General features: G+C 42.1%; 1 protein-coding gene across 6 annotated transcripts in view; it reads left to right on the plus strand.

The window, feature by feature from the left end:
* LOC139626199 (discs large homolog 1-like protein) overlaps positions 1-14,782 on the plus strand; it is a 105,659-nt gene that overhangs the window by 39,242 nt on the left and 51,635 nt on the right. Inside the window, exon 1 of one of the 6 annotated variants that reach the window (XM_071486476.1) lies at positions 1-973. This exon is cut by the window's left edge and continues 320 nt beyond it. The exons of the other annotated variants lie outside the window; for them this stretch is intronic. Coding sequence (XP_071342577.1) covers positions 704-973 — 270 coding nt within the window. The 5' untranslated portion in view covers positions 1-703. The remainder of the gene's footprint in view (positions 974-14,782) is intronic. 6 annotated transcript variants of the gene reach the window in all.

A 14,782-nucleotide genomic window follows, 5' to 3' on the forward strand; every position in this document is an offset into this window, starting at 1 on the left:
GAAGGAGGGAGGGAGGGAGGAAGAGGTGGGGTGGAGAAAGACAGCGAGAAAGAGTGAACTCCCTTAAATAATCAATCCTCATATCCTGTCGTTGCCTGGCCCACGCTCCCCCTCACTCTGTCTCCTCACTGAAGAGAGGAAAGAAAGGAGTGGAAGAGAGGAGATTGTGGACTTTCAGAGATGGGGATGGTGGACATTTCTCCTGGCTAGAGAGAAGATGCGACAATGGACAGATGGACGGACAACAAAGACAGCCAGGCGAATGGATTGAATGGTGGACAGATGTACAGAGACCCTGATAGATGGACTGATGCTCCAACTCTAAGAGGACTTTGTCTACCTGCCCTGCACTTTCTATCTCCTCCTCCTGCTCCTCCTCCTCCTCCTCATCTCTTGATCTGCCAGCTGCTGTCTTGTCCCTGAGGGAGCTGAAGAAGAAAAAAGGGAAAAGAAAGAGATTTTATGAAGAGAAAAGTGACAAGAGAAGATGAAAATATCAAAAATAGCAACATAATCTTCAGTTGAAACTGGTGAGAGGAAAGAGGGAAGAGTTGGACCGTATATCTGACAGCAAGATCAAAAGAGCTTGAGAGACAGGAGAGAGAGCGAAGCGACAGAGGAGAGAAGCTGGAGATGAAGCAGTGGAGAACTACAACATGAACTCTACATTGTCTGTCTAAGAGAAGAGCAGACAGGACAGACCATGAACTATATTTTCGGCAACAACACACTGTACCCCCGCAGTGCGAGGGTGGGCGGGGCGTCCGGGGGTCAAGGGGCGGGCCTAGGAGTCAAACAGAAGCTGGGGCCCAAGCGGGGCTCCTCGGAGGAGCTGGCACCTCCCCACACCTCCTCCCCCTCCACCTCCTCTCCTGCCTCCTCCTCCCCCTCCACGTCCTCCTCTCGCTGGCAGCAGCTCCTTACGTTCTTCTCCAGGAGGAGTGCCTTCACCGACTGTATCACTGCTAGTCAGGTAACACACACGTCACAGACCGTGTGTGTGTGTGTGTGTGTGAGTGAGTGTGCTTTATGCTTGAGGGGTGGTAGGGGATCAGAGGAGGATGCATGTAATTTAACCTGGGTTTTTGTTGTGTGGGTGTGTGTGTACATACTCGGGGCTGGTCATTACATTAGCAAACATTCTCTAGTTACAATTTCTTAGCCAAAACAGAGAGACAGTCAGGGTCAGCAGGCAGGTTTTAGATTAAAGTTGAAGCAGCTCTCCATTTGTGTTTGAGATTTTTGATAGTGTTGTCATGGAAATGTGCTCTGGCATAGTGCAAGAGACCCAGAGAGCCGGTGTGTTGCCATGGTAAAGCCATCATTTAGTTGAGCAGTCCAGTGGCACCAGCTGCAAAGACGACACTGAAATCGAAATCTTACCATGCAAAAGGGAAGGTGTGAGGCTGACCTGAGGAATCACTCTCAGCACATGATTGTACGATTCCTTTGTTTACATAATGGCACAATCAGCATTAGGAATTCTGATATAAATGTGTGCATATATATATATATATATATATATATATATATATATATATATATATATATATATATATATATATATATATAAGTAGAGATATCACATGAAGACCATAAGAACTGTGACTGGTCGGTTTGGGCTGCTTGTTTTTTTCCAGTGCTGGATGAGAACATTTAAGGAAAAGACAGCATTGAGGAAGTTTAATAAAGACGTAAACAAATAAAGATATAATCATAGGGATTGCCATTAGACAAGGCCAAATAGAGGTAACCACAATGTAATTCATGTATGTAATACAATACGATGTAATACAGTTCTAGTAAATGCATAGCCCACTCTATATTACAAAGTGAACTCAGTTTCTGTGGGGAAATATAATTACAGCATGATATAGCTAGATCATGAATGATACACACGTCATGTGCCCCAGTGCTGCTGTCAATGGATGAAATAGATGCTGAACTGTAATTCAAAACCTATGCTGTAGCCTGTCTATAGTGGGGCTGCAGTCGATATCAAGTATAAATCCAGGTTTAATTAGAATTTACTCTCCTTTACATCACCATTATAATAACTTTCCCACATGCTGAAAAAATCCTTTAATGATGCTACATTTCTGTTATAATGGTACATCAAGCCTTATTAAGGGTGGGTTTAAAAAGAAAAGCATGTGTGTTCACCCCATTTCAGTGCTGAAGTCGCAGGATGCATGGTGCTAACGAAAGCCATAAAGAACACTGGTTTACTCAGCTAGCATTATAACACCAGCGGCTTGCAGAAATTGCCTAATTAATAACCATAGCAATTCAGCAACCCACTAAGGCCCCACAAGGACAGGAGTGCGACTTCCGTTATGAGGATCTAAACATGGGTTCCCTCTGCAGTCGCTGTCGGCAGTAAACTGTTTTAAGTTGTCTTAAGCCTCTTGCAAGACTCCTCTCTTCACCAAAATATTGCAAAAATTACGCTGCAGCCACAGTAATTACATTATGCAAATTTCAATAATGCATCAAAGTCTTCTCTGTCTCTTCAGATTCTTAAATTCAAAGCACCTTTTCCATCCGAAAGCCAATCGCTCAGCTTTGCACACAGACAAATCTTCAAAATAACTTAAATTCCTCTCATGTAGGTTTGTTTGATGTGTAGCTGTTGTCTTTTTCACTTTTTCATGTGCATTAAAAATGCACATCATCTGCCCTTGGAAGAATATTTTGGGGTCTTTCTTATTAATATTAAAGATGCTCTGCCTTGCACGTTGCATCTCTGTGAGAAGAAGAGTTTTCTCGGAGGAGGAACTGGCATAAACTCGTGGCCCATGAGGGAAATGCTGCCGTGAGCTGATGTGATTGGCCATTATTGGGTCCCACCCAAATTCCACCTGCTGATACTGCATTCCTTCTCTGTATTCACCCACCAGTTAAAGCGCTATGCTTGAGCCTCTGCCCAACAAAATTGTAAGAGTCATTTGGTGACATACTTGTGAGCTGATGCCCAGAATTTGCTCTTGTGATTGCGTTAGGACCCAGTTTGTGAAGAGAAACCCTGTTAAATGTGTTTTCACACCCTGAGATGCTTGCTCACTAAAATCTGTGCACATGAGGACGAAAAACATTGAAAATAAACTTGTGAGAACCTGACACCTTAATTACACTGTTATTAATAGGTAAGTACAGTGTAGTATGTAGTAGTGCAGTATAGAGCATAAACTAATGGACATTTGAGCAGTTTTGACAATACATCATCACGGCTACTTCTTTGTGTGAACGATAGAAATAATGATGATTTATTTTACTGTATTTATCTGTTTTCCATGAAAGATAGAACACACTTTTTGGACTGCAGATGACAAACACAGTAATGTCTCTACTGGATTCAAACCTGCATTATTGATCTGAATGGATGGGGCGCCACTTACATCGCTCAGCCCTGCAGCACTTTAACAGTTGTCTGCAGATTTACAGCTTGGCCCATGGAAAAAGTTTACTCTCGTCCCCCACCCCTTTGCAGTAATCATACTGGCCAGTGTTTTCCCAAGGTGTTGCCATTTTCCTGTCTAAGGCACTTAGTGCATGACTGATAGGCCATTACAATAAACATGTACACACACAGCTGTTTGCCCTGTTGATGGGAGAGAGAGGTGATTTTTGGATTTCCTGGTTTGATGTGGTTACACTTTCCAAATTCTGTTTGTTTGTATGTGTGTGATTCTCTTTCTGTGAGTTCATGTGTGTTAGTGTGGAAGTGTTTACCGTCATGACCAACAATCATTGCTCTATAATCAAATTATCTAGTCCAGCTCTCAAAAGCAATATAGAGCAAAACAATGTGACAAGTAGAAGTCTGGAACGTGTTAGAGTCCGGACCTAGTGCTTTATCTTGCTGGACAGCATCTTATTGCTAAATCTCTGCCTTGCTGGCAATAATGGTATTGATGCCGTGTGCCATTAGCCCACCAGTCAATCTGTCTGTTTCAGTGGCTCCGGTGTTGGCAGCCAATTTTAGTTTGATTATCTCCCATTAAAGTGAATTCCTACCATCTCTTGCAAAATGCAGATTTTATGTCGCCTCAGGAGCTCAGTGCAGCTTAGCAAAGTGTCATATCTTATTTATGTGTTTTGGATCTCATACCATATTTTCACCTGAGATCATCAGTCTCAGTAATCACAGATAAAGGGTTAACCCCACTCTTCTCTGTTGTTTTTGTTGTCAGCTATATACGCTCATATAGCCCGCACACTGTCCCTGTATAATTGATGAGTGAGGTAAAGCAGAGGTATGAAAGTCATCCTGGCTCTTGAAACAAGCTCTAAAAGCCTTAAAGAGGTGTTTAGTGGCCACAGGAAATGGAGGTAGAGAGGGATGGACAGAGCAGGAGAGATGGGGAGAAAGATAGATAGATAGAGAGAGACACTGAAGGAGAGAATCAGTGATTGATTAGGACTGTGAGAGAAATATGATAGCCTATTAGCTGAAAGCAGGCAATGTAAGTATATCATGCACATTACTCTCTTAGATAATAATGTATCCATCAACATAAAGAGCACACATCAAGTCACCCGACAGACTCAGACTGCGTATCAGTTTATCAGTCACTTTATCAGTATTGGTTATTAGATAAACAGGAACAAGCCATCAGACCTTTGTGTAGATTAAGAATCAACAGTAAGTAAGCCAGACTGGTATCACTACTTCCATTTACAGTTTGCCAGATGTTTCCACTCAGCAAAAACAACTTAAGAGACGTCTTGAAAATTGAATTTGTTTTTAAACTTTAAAAGATATTATACACAAGGGAAGTTTTTGCTTAGACCCAGACAGTTCACCTGTATATCACAACACATTTTGGTTTTATCACAAGTCCAGAACGAGTTCTTGAAGTGTCATTTGGTCATTTTTGAAATGGAAAACATGAGACACGTCATTAACACTCTCAACCATACTGCAAAGTGTGTTTGTACAGTAGAGTTCAACCTACTCTCCCCGGCACACTCCTCCCCCCTGTAGAGAGTGGCTCGTTATCCTCCTGCTGCCTAAGAACACTTTCCACTTTCCCTGTGCCTCATGGGATACCACTGTGCATGTGTAGGCTTCTCTAGTTTTCTCTGTTTAGTTCTTTGTTCAGATCTGTTTTTTTTTTTGTTTGTTTTTTTGATAGTGGCAGTGGGCAGCAAATTTAGGTGCATTTGTCTTGAAGCAGGAACTGGATCCATCTCTACCTGTACACTATGAAACCCAATCACACCCTCTGCAACATTACTTCTATAGATCATCTGTTGCTGAGTGGGCAGTCTGTCATAAACCAAAGTAAGAGTTGTATTTTTGTGCCTTCACACCATAACTGTGAATTTTCACCTCCCACAGTCTTTGCTCACTCAGAAACTTTACATCATCGCCATAGAAATGGCGCAGTGCAGGAGTTAGACTACATTTACTTTACAGAAACAAACATCCAATTTCAGAAATCATAGAGGGTTAAGAGAGCCACAGATGGATAACACAAGAGCTAAAACAAATGTACAAGAAGTCCTTTTATAGAACTGTCTTGTTGGTGTCTGTCTATAAAGCACAGAGCTGTGCAGCACCAGTGCTCGTCCCTGTTCTCCCATGCCTGTGCTGTGCTGATATCATGTGGGAATAAATATTGGAGCAACTTGAAGGTTAAAAGCAATGACTTGGAAACATTAACGTGTTCAGACTTGTTCGAAACCCTCAAGGCACCACGACTGAAGTGTACTGCCGTCTTTGGTTGATCCCGATCAGCTTCCACTTTGTGCTGCCACACAGCAGCAGTTAAGGGAAAAATCACTCACGTTTGTCTTTCTTTAAATAAATCACTCGTTTTTTAAATTTGAGAGCAAGAAGTCCTCAGATGTTTTTATCTGTTAAATTAATGCTGATAGTCATGGAGGTGATGTCATCAGTGGGAGGGGCTCATGCAAATGTTTACAACTTAGACCCCCTGTTGTCCATGGCAACCAATGAGCTCCTCCTCTGATGCTGGCCACGACTGCGGGCGGCATCAGCTGCTGTCATGGTGATGCTGCTATGCTGATCACCGAGCAGAGAAGCAGAGCATGACATGTGTTGTTGTGCGTGTGTGTGTGTGTGAGAGAGAGAGAGAGAGAGAGAACAGTAGATGAGTTTGTATATAAACTTAGATTATTAGTTTACTTGCTCACATGCTTGCACACTCACACACAGGTAAAACACATATACACACACACACACTCACACACACTCACGCACACACACAGTATTGTAGCAGAAAGCAGTGCATTACATTTGTGATGCTTGAGAGTATGTGAGGTGTTGCGTCACCTTCTGTGTGTGGGATGAAGCTTGCATATCGGCTCTCTCTCTCTCTCTCCCACACACACACACACACACACACACACACACACACACACACACACAGACGTCTCCACACAGACACTCTCTCCTCCCTCTCCAGCAGTCTCCTACCTCCAGCCTGTTCTCTGTCTATGCTGATATAATCAACACAGATTAGCTGACCACGAGCAATCACTTAATATGACCGCTAACTAATGAGGCTGAACACAACACAATGACAGCTCCATCTATCTTCCTGTAATTAGTATGGAATGGTTTGACACTACTGAAGGCTTGACCTATTCACTGCTACCACCTAAAGACTTCATAACTGGATATAAATGATGATGATGATGAAGCTTTGCGTTTTCATATCTTTGCTTCATTAGAGAGTCAGATTTTTATCTTGCATTGTCTGCTGGTGTGATATTACCAGGTGGAGTGGTATTTGTACCTCAGTCACACATGGACGTGTTACTGTAAGTGACAGGATCATTACAGTTAAACAGATTTTAGTTGGAAAAGTCACCGCTCTGCCCCTCTTGACCTGTAATTGTTGTGCCTCCTTGTTGGCCAATCAGTGTGTTTTTCTTGATTAAAATTAAAATCGAATGAAATGAAAATCTGTGGCATCCTATGACGCAGACAGACCTCAACATCACCATTGGTTAAAGGAGTAAGGATCCTGCCTCAAGAAAGGTTCCACCAGCCCAACCAGGACCAGCTGTGCTGTGACGTCAGGTTTTCACTGTCTGAGTTTAAATGTTGCTTTGCGACAACAAAACTACACTTGCTTTAAATTTATTAGGAGATCTTGGTAAACAGTGTACTGGTTACTGGAGGTTTTAATAAAAATACATCATGTCTGTGGACCTGTGCTCAACAAGGAGCACTGAAGTTACAAATAAAAAGAACTCGTAATGTGACTTTGTTGCTCAGACTTGAGGTTTATATTTGACCTGTGGGGGAGGGAATTGCCTTGTTTGCAGTTATTCTGTCATTTAGAGGAAAAGCAGTGTGTAGACTGATTGATTAGTCAATCATCTGAGAATAAATCAACCTTCAGTCATTTCTCAAGCTGAAATGACAAACATTTGCTATTGTCAGCTTCTTAAATGTGCAGAAGTTTAATATGTCACTTTCAGAGCATTTTTCTCCGCTTTTTGGGGATTTTTAGACAGAACAATTCATTGGGAAGATAATCAGAAGATAAGTTGACAGTCAGAAGTTATTATCAATGTCATATTTCTGCATTGCCTTTGTTTCCTGTGATGTGAGCCTGTTATTGTTATATTGTAATAAGTTACAGATGGAGATGGAGGATTAATGAACAACTGCTGCACTTGACAAATAGACACTGCAGTGTTGGAAGTTAGCCTGTTTAGTTCTAAATCATGTTTGTGATGTGTTGCTGCAGCACCTTGATCTCTGCCAGCAATGGCATCCCGAGACTCTGCAAACAGTTTCTAATTAAGTCATGGAGGAAGAGATCTGGATGCTGGCAGACACAGTAGACACCTAGACAGACAGGAGAAGAGACTGTAACAGACACTGAGACCATATCCTTAACAGAGAATAGCATTACAGCAGAATTACTTGACTCTGATTCTTTGGTTTACAGTTGGAGTGAGACACAACCAGTCTGCCCAGCAGAGGACAAGCTAGGCTTTCACCAGAAAGAGCGAGTGACAGAGGGTGACACAGATAGATGAGAAAAGAGAGCGAGTATTGTAGTCTGGACAGCATGTCGAATGAGCCACTCAGTTACCTGAGAAAGTGATCTTACCCACCAGTAGGACCACTTCCAGAGGGCAACAGTTAGTGTGAGAGGAGGAGGGTCACCTGAGATCTGCTCGACAGAGCATCGAAGACTCAGCTCCACCTCTGCTGACCCCACTACCAACTCAGATCCAGTTACAGCATGTAATAGCCCTGCTTATGGTATTTGGACTAATGAGTGAGGTTGTTAGCCTGCACTTCATTGCATATTACAGCAAACAAAAGCTTCTTTCAGAGATGTCTTCTTTTGATTTTAGGCTATGCTACACGGCTAAAACTACAGCCGTCTCATCACTTTAAGTCATAAAGACAGCCACGACTCAAAGTATCACAAATTTGTCATGAGCTTTGGTACAAAATTGTCTTTGAGTGCTCCATACATGTTGGGGTGATTTTGTTATTTGTCTCAGACAAACTTCTTGCACAGCAAAAAGTTGCACAGGATTGAAAAATCTTACTGAAGAAACCCCAAAACTCCCACTTACTCACTCACTAATTTTGGTCCTCAGACTTTCACCAGGTAAAATAATTCATTAGGAATTTAATAAAGTCAGCACAAGTGATCAACTGTGTGTGGGGGTAAAGATGGAGGCAAACACCCAACTCAACAAGTGTTTTTATTCTGTGTTTATGTGGAAGTTGAGAAGACTTTTGCAGTTATTAGAAATCACAGTCAAGCTTTCTGCACAGGAAGCTCAACATTCCACTTTACAGTCATTTCTGCTGTGCAGTCTGGGGGACAGGTAGGTCTTGTGAGTCCTCAAGAAGCCGTTATTTAGTCGGACAAACTGTCTGTAGTTCCACCTTTTTCTACAAGAACCAAAAACTTGCCATATGCCTCCACTGAGATACAGTGGATTCAGTGTACAGTATTTCCTCAGACTGTTCAATGACAGACCTCTATGGGCTATAGCCCTAAGTGGCCTTCAGCCTCTTTAGTGGCTAATCTTGGGCTAAGTGACTGAACCACATATTTCTTGAATTTCATGGCTCTTTGCAGCATCTTAAAGTTGTTTCCATGAAACTGCTTCATACAAGCCGAGTATCCACCACTCTATCTGCATAAAAAGGCAGAAGAGAAACCTGAGTAAATTTGTGGCTGGTGAAGAAAGCCAAGCTTAAGTCCCAAACTTTCTTTCTCAGAATTTGGTGTAGAGCAAACCTGCTGCAAAAAATAATCCACACACATGACTCCAAGTGGATGCTGTCTCTCTCTGCTGGATGCTTAAGAAGGCAACTGTTGGTTAACACATTAGCTTTAAAAGCACGTCAGTGATGTTTTCTGTGGTTTTGTTCTGTAAATGTTTTTTCCTCACATTACACCATCCCTGCTTAAGTGAAGCTCAAGCCTCTCCATCTTACCTCTATCTATTCATTATCACAAACATAAAATATGAAATAGCTCAGCTTTAATTTAAATGCAGATGGTCCAAATACACATTATTTTTTCAATCATTTTTGGTAATAAATGTCGAGTTGTGCAATAGTGCTGCCTTCCACATCACAACCTCCCACCCCAAACACAAATCCCAGCTCTGATGATGACAGACTCTCTGAGTGAATACTGATTTATTCTGCCATGCTGTGTGTGGCTGCTGGTGTGATATATGATAATGAAGATCTGAGGCTGTGACCTCACATATCTGATCACCCACCAGATCCATGGAGACCACAGCTCTGTCGTGTCGAGATGCAGTCTCTTCCATACAGACATAATGTGTATCCGCAGCCATTATGCAGTTATTCAACAGAAAATTAATTGGCAGTTATTTTGAAAATCATTTGAGACATTTTGTAAAGTGAGGATTTGATGCTTTTTATTGTCATATGTGATAGAAAACTGAATGTCTCAGGGTTTTGGGCTGGTGGTTGAATAAAACAAGCAACTTGGATACTTCACCAGTTGCAGTTTGAAATTACAACAGACATTTTTCACTACTTTCTGACATTATATAGAGCAAACAATAAATCGATTAATTTATCAGTTGAATCAATAATGAAAATCAGTTTCAGCTCTGCTTCAGTTATTAACATATAAGAAAAGTAAACCCAGCTCGTATGTGTAAATGATTTCAGTGGAATGCTGTTAACAGTTCTGCAGCACTGGGAGGTATTTGGTTAATATTCTTAAGGACTAGACTACATAATTACACTGGCATAACATTTGCAGTAATATCCTGTTTCCCTTTAACATCAGTGTACCTAAAATAGCATCATGCTCCAGTGTACATTTGCAAAACATTAGTCAGAAATTAAAAAGTACTTTGCCTTCAGTGTTAAAATTAATCACCGATACTAACCAACCAGGTACTAACACAACACCAGCTTTCATGATTTGGTTAATGGTTTGGATTGTGATTTTTTAAATTTTATTTTATATACTGCTTGCTATAGTGCATTATTTTGAGACGTTAAGCTCAAACTGGATTTAACCCCCTTGCTGCTGTGTGCTTGTATTTCCACCATTATTTATCTGAGAGTCATCTGGGCATTGACTGGACACACAGTGCAGCAGCGTCTTCGTATGATCTCATACATGCTGTCAATCAGTGCGGATAATATCAGGCAGCGGCAACAAATAACTCAGTAATGATGACGGAGCAGTACTGTGGAGTAGCATCATCATCACTTCCATGTACAGCATGTCTGTCTGTGGAGTCTGAGGCCCCCCTGCTGGTGACATTTAGTACCTCAACCCTGTCTCCCTGCAGACGGAGGAGTTGGAAAATCCCAATAAATTGATTTTTGTTGGATGCTTTACACAAATCACCAGAGCCCCTGGCCAAGATGTTACTTCCCTGTAATGTGTCTGCTTTCCCTTGACATCAGTTTTTAAGTTAAAATGCTGAGGAGGTTAGAGATAAGAAGGAAGGAGGAAGGAAAGGGAGTGATAACAAAGAGGTTGCAAGTGCTCAGAGGATGTGACACTTGTCACAAGTTAGACTGATGGGAATTGCATTGTCTCAAAGAATATGGGTAAATGTAATTTGATTTATTTTGCTGTTAATCAAGGTGCTTAGGCAACAGCATGAGAGCAGTGTTAGTTTTTTGGTGGCTAAAAAAGTGGCTAAACTTCACTCCAAATCAGAAAGACTGGTAAAGAGTAACATATGTGCGTGTTCACTAGACTAATTAATATATCAATGACACTAATTAAGTGCAGTGGAAAGGGTTTGCTGCTCAATTAATGAGGATGTTTTTTTTCTTGCCTGCATTTTTAAACTGCTGTTGGGTCAGTCTGACATTGAACATAAAATGAGGATTCAATTAAGCAGATTGTTTTGCAGAACTGAATTAATTGATGTGTTATTTAATAACTCTTGTTTCAGAGTTGTGTCTAAACGAAGTGTTGGTAGAGGACACGCTAACTCAGAAGTCTCACAAAATTTGAGGGCATAGTTTCCTGTTGGTCACTTCTTTGTTGTGAAGATAGTAATCAAACCAATCATTGAGTTAAACGTATAGTAGTTATTTATATAGTAGTTATTTTGCTTCATAAAACTGTGGTATTTTAAACTACAACTCCTCTGACACTGAAACCCTGAGCCGAAGCCTCCGGGGCAGCTTTGTTCATTTCAGATGCCTCACTCCCTATCCTCATTTCTATCTCTTGTCTTCAACCACCCTCCACCCCGTCCGTGCATTTTCATTTCTCAGCAGCCCCCACCCCTGTCTACCCCACCCTCTAGCACTGTATTAGTGCTGGCTTCATTTAGCGCTGTGATGCTAACAGCCTATTCTCCTTGCTCATCCTCTCCTGACTGAGCGGTTAGCCTGCAGCGCTAGCAGCACTTTACACAGGGAGCACACACACATACCCGCTAACACACTGGGCGGCTATAACAGGCTTCCTCTCGACCGCCCTCACTCTCTCTTCATTTCTTTGTGCTCTCCACATCGGGTGCTGCTTTTTAATGTGGCCCGTCTGTCAGTCTATGTGCCTCCCTCACTCCCTCTTATCAGGGTGGTTTGGGGCGAGTTGTGGCATATATTAGCTGACATTATAAAGATGTGATCCTCATAACCATAAACAGATAGGTATGTGTGTGTGTATCTTCCCAGCTCTATGCACAAAACAATGGCAGCTCTTGTTCTTTTCTAAATACCAGCTGTAGGCAGCCAGGAGCTATAATTAATCTGATATGAAAAATATTACTGTTTCCTGGTTATTGTGTTTTTGTTCTATAACTATTTAAATGTAAATGTAAGCTGAATAACTGAGGAATTCATTGATAGGTGGTTTGGAGCATGGTGTTGATACAACTATGAATAAAATTTGTTCATTGCTATGCTGTATCATAAGGCTGGTAAATTTTTTTCTATAATGAACTTAGTATTCAACAGAATTATGTTTAGCTTTCCCTTAAGTTCTCTGCATACCCACACAGGTGGTTTGGATTATTCTTGCCAATTACAGCTGAGGATGTAGATATGATGGGAACGATTTGATTCTCACACGACTCCATCTAGCAGTATGAATGATAGAGGTTCAATTTGTCTAGAGTTGAAGCAATTAAACACTCAGTGGATCACCTGAAAAATCTATCTGCAGCTACTAAAACAATCAATAAATTATTTAAGTTATTCCTTTTCTAGGAAAAATTCCAAACAATAAATAAGGCAAAAGAATGAAAGTCATCTGTGTGGGTTTATAGATGTACAGGCTAAACAAACCGTACAAGAAGTTTGTGTGACTAACAACTGAATGAAATTAATGAGATTCAAAATTCAAGTTTGATATTTATATTTAATTCATGGCTTATCTTATCAGAGAATCCATATAAACAGACTCTTCACTATACCTGGAGTCTCTGTTGGTGTGCATATACATGTCAGAGACTGGAGACTTGACACACAGACACATAATGGGTAAATACATCTGGACACACACACACACACACACACACACACACACAGATACATTATGAAAAGGAAGTAGGCCAACGCGTAGAGACACACACACAGCTTCACAGCAGGCATTTCATAGACTTTATTTCAGCTGACCCAGCCTGCCTTGTGATGCTTTAAAAGAACAAGACAAAGGTTGATGGAAGGGACTCGCCTCAACCAATCACAGCTCTCCATTCATTGCACACACACACACACACACACACACACACACACACACACACACACACACACACACACACACACACACACACACACACACACACACACACACACACACACACTGACTGAGCACTGTATCACTGTCCCTGGTTGCCTATCGATTAGTCATGCCTGGCTGCTGTCATGTGCAGGAGTCCAGGGAAGTCCCTAATTGGTTGGTCCGGGAAAGAGAGAGAGAGAGAGGGAGAGTTGGAGAGCGAGAGGGACAGACACCGGAGAGGGAGGCAGCATAGAAGGATGGGAGAGGCTGAGAAAGAGATTGTGCATAGACATTTGGCCTAATACTAAATCAACAGAAAGACTAAACAAGACAAGATGAGAGAAGAAAAACAAATGTAACTTTGACTGAAAAGAAAATCAAACATTGGAATCTTAATCTGAGTTCAGGTACTCTCTACTTTTCTTTGGGAACACATGAATCGAACTGCATCATCTACAGAGCGACTAACTCTTCAGCTTCAAACCCAGAGTGTGCAGCAACATAGGTGGACAACATGAGTTACTCCGAGTGACTGACCATCACAGTGGAGCTTAATCGTGGAACAAGAAAGAGAAATCATCCTAGGAAATAGAAACCAGGTCTGAAGGGAGGCTCAACCTGTCCCAAGTGGTCCTGCTGCTTCATCTTGACCCTGAACCTTTTATCCTACGATTGACCCTGAAACCCTGAGAGATGGTGAGAGGGTCAGTGTGCTCCTGAGGGAAGAAAACAGAGAGGCCAAATGTTAAATATCGCACTGCTTTTCAGGAATGGTGGATGGTCTAATCCATAATGGAGAAGACATGGAAACGATGCCTACAAAGAAGGGATTATCTTTTAATTTTCTGATTGTCCAATGATCTTAACACGCTGAGACACACGGCAAAGAGAGTGGAAGGGCGGGGACAACAACTTTGGACTGGACATAAAGGAGGATTGGTTGTTCTGTAGAGCCATGACCTACATTTTTCGGACACAAGTGATTCTGAGGAGCTAATTCCTTTTGGCATCTCTGTAAAGGAGACAATGTGGTGAGAGTGAGATAGAAATATAAGAGAAGACAGGAGGATATCCTGTTGACTTTCTGTAGTTATGACCACTTATTTCCACAGCCATGACTTCTGTTGTAGCCCAAAGAAGCCCAGCAGTGGCTCCGCTAAGGGAAAATCTGGCAAAGGAAAGGCCAAATCAGGCAAGAGCCTCTCTCACTCGAAGCATAACCAGAATTTGCTGCAAATCCAGACGCCAAATCACCAGCTGCAACATTCGCCGCTGCACTCACCGAAGCACCATCCCCATTCCCCAAAAAATCTGCTTCCTTCTCCCTCCCCGAGCTACTACCACATAGCACCGACGTCTCCAGGTCATCAGCTGGCTCCGCCGTCGCCAACGTACCAGCTGGCTCCAACATCGCCAAATCACCTCCTGCACTCGCCAAGCCACCATCAGCTTCACCTGTCGCCGAGTCATCATCAGCTGCAGCATCATCCTCAAAACCAGCAACAATGCCATCCTCTAGCCTCACCCAGTCACCTGCTTTCCTCACAGTCGACACATCAACTCTACCACCACCACCAGCA

This window comes from Trachinotus anak, unplaced genomic scaffold, assembly GCF_046630095.1.
Source record: "Trachinotus anak isolate AG129_WGS33_773 ecotype Australia unplaced genomic scaffold, CSIRO_AGI_Tana_v1 ptg000010l, whole genome shotgun sequence".
Taxonomy (NCBI): Eukaryota; Metazoa; Chordata; class Actinopteri; order Carangiformes; family Carangidae; genus Trachinotus; species Trachinotus anak.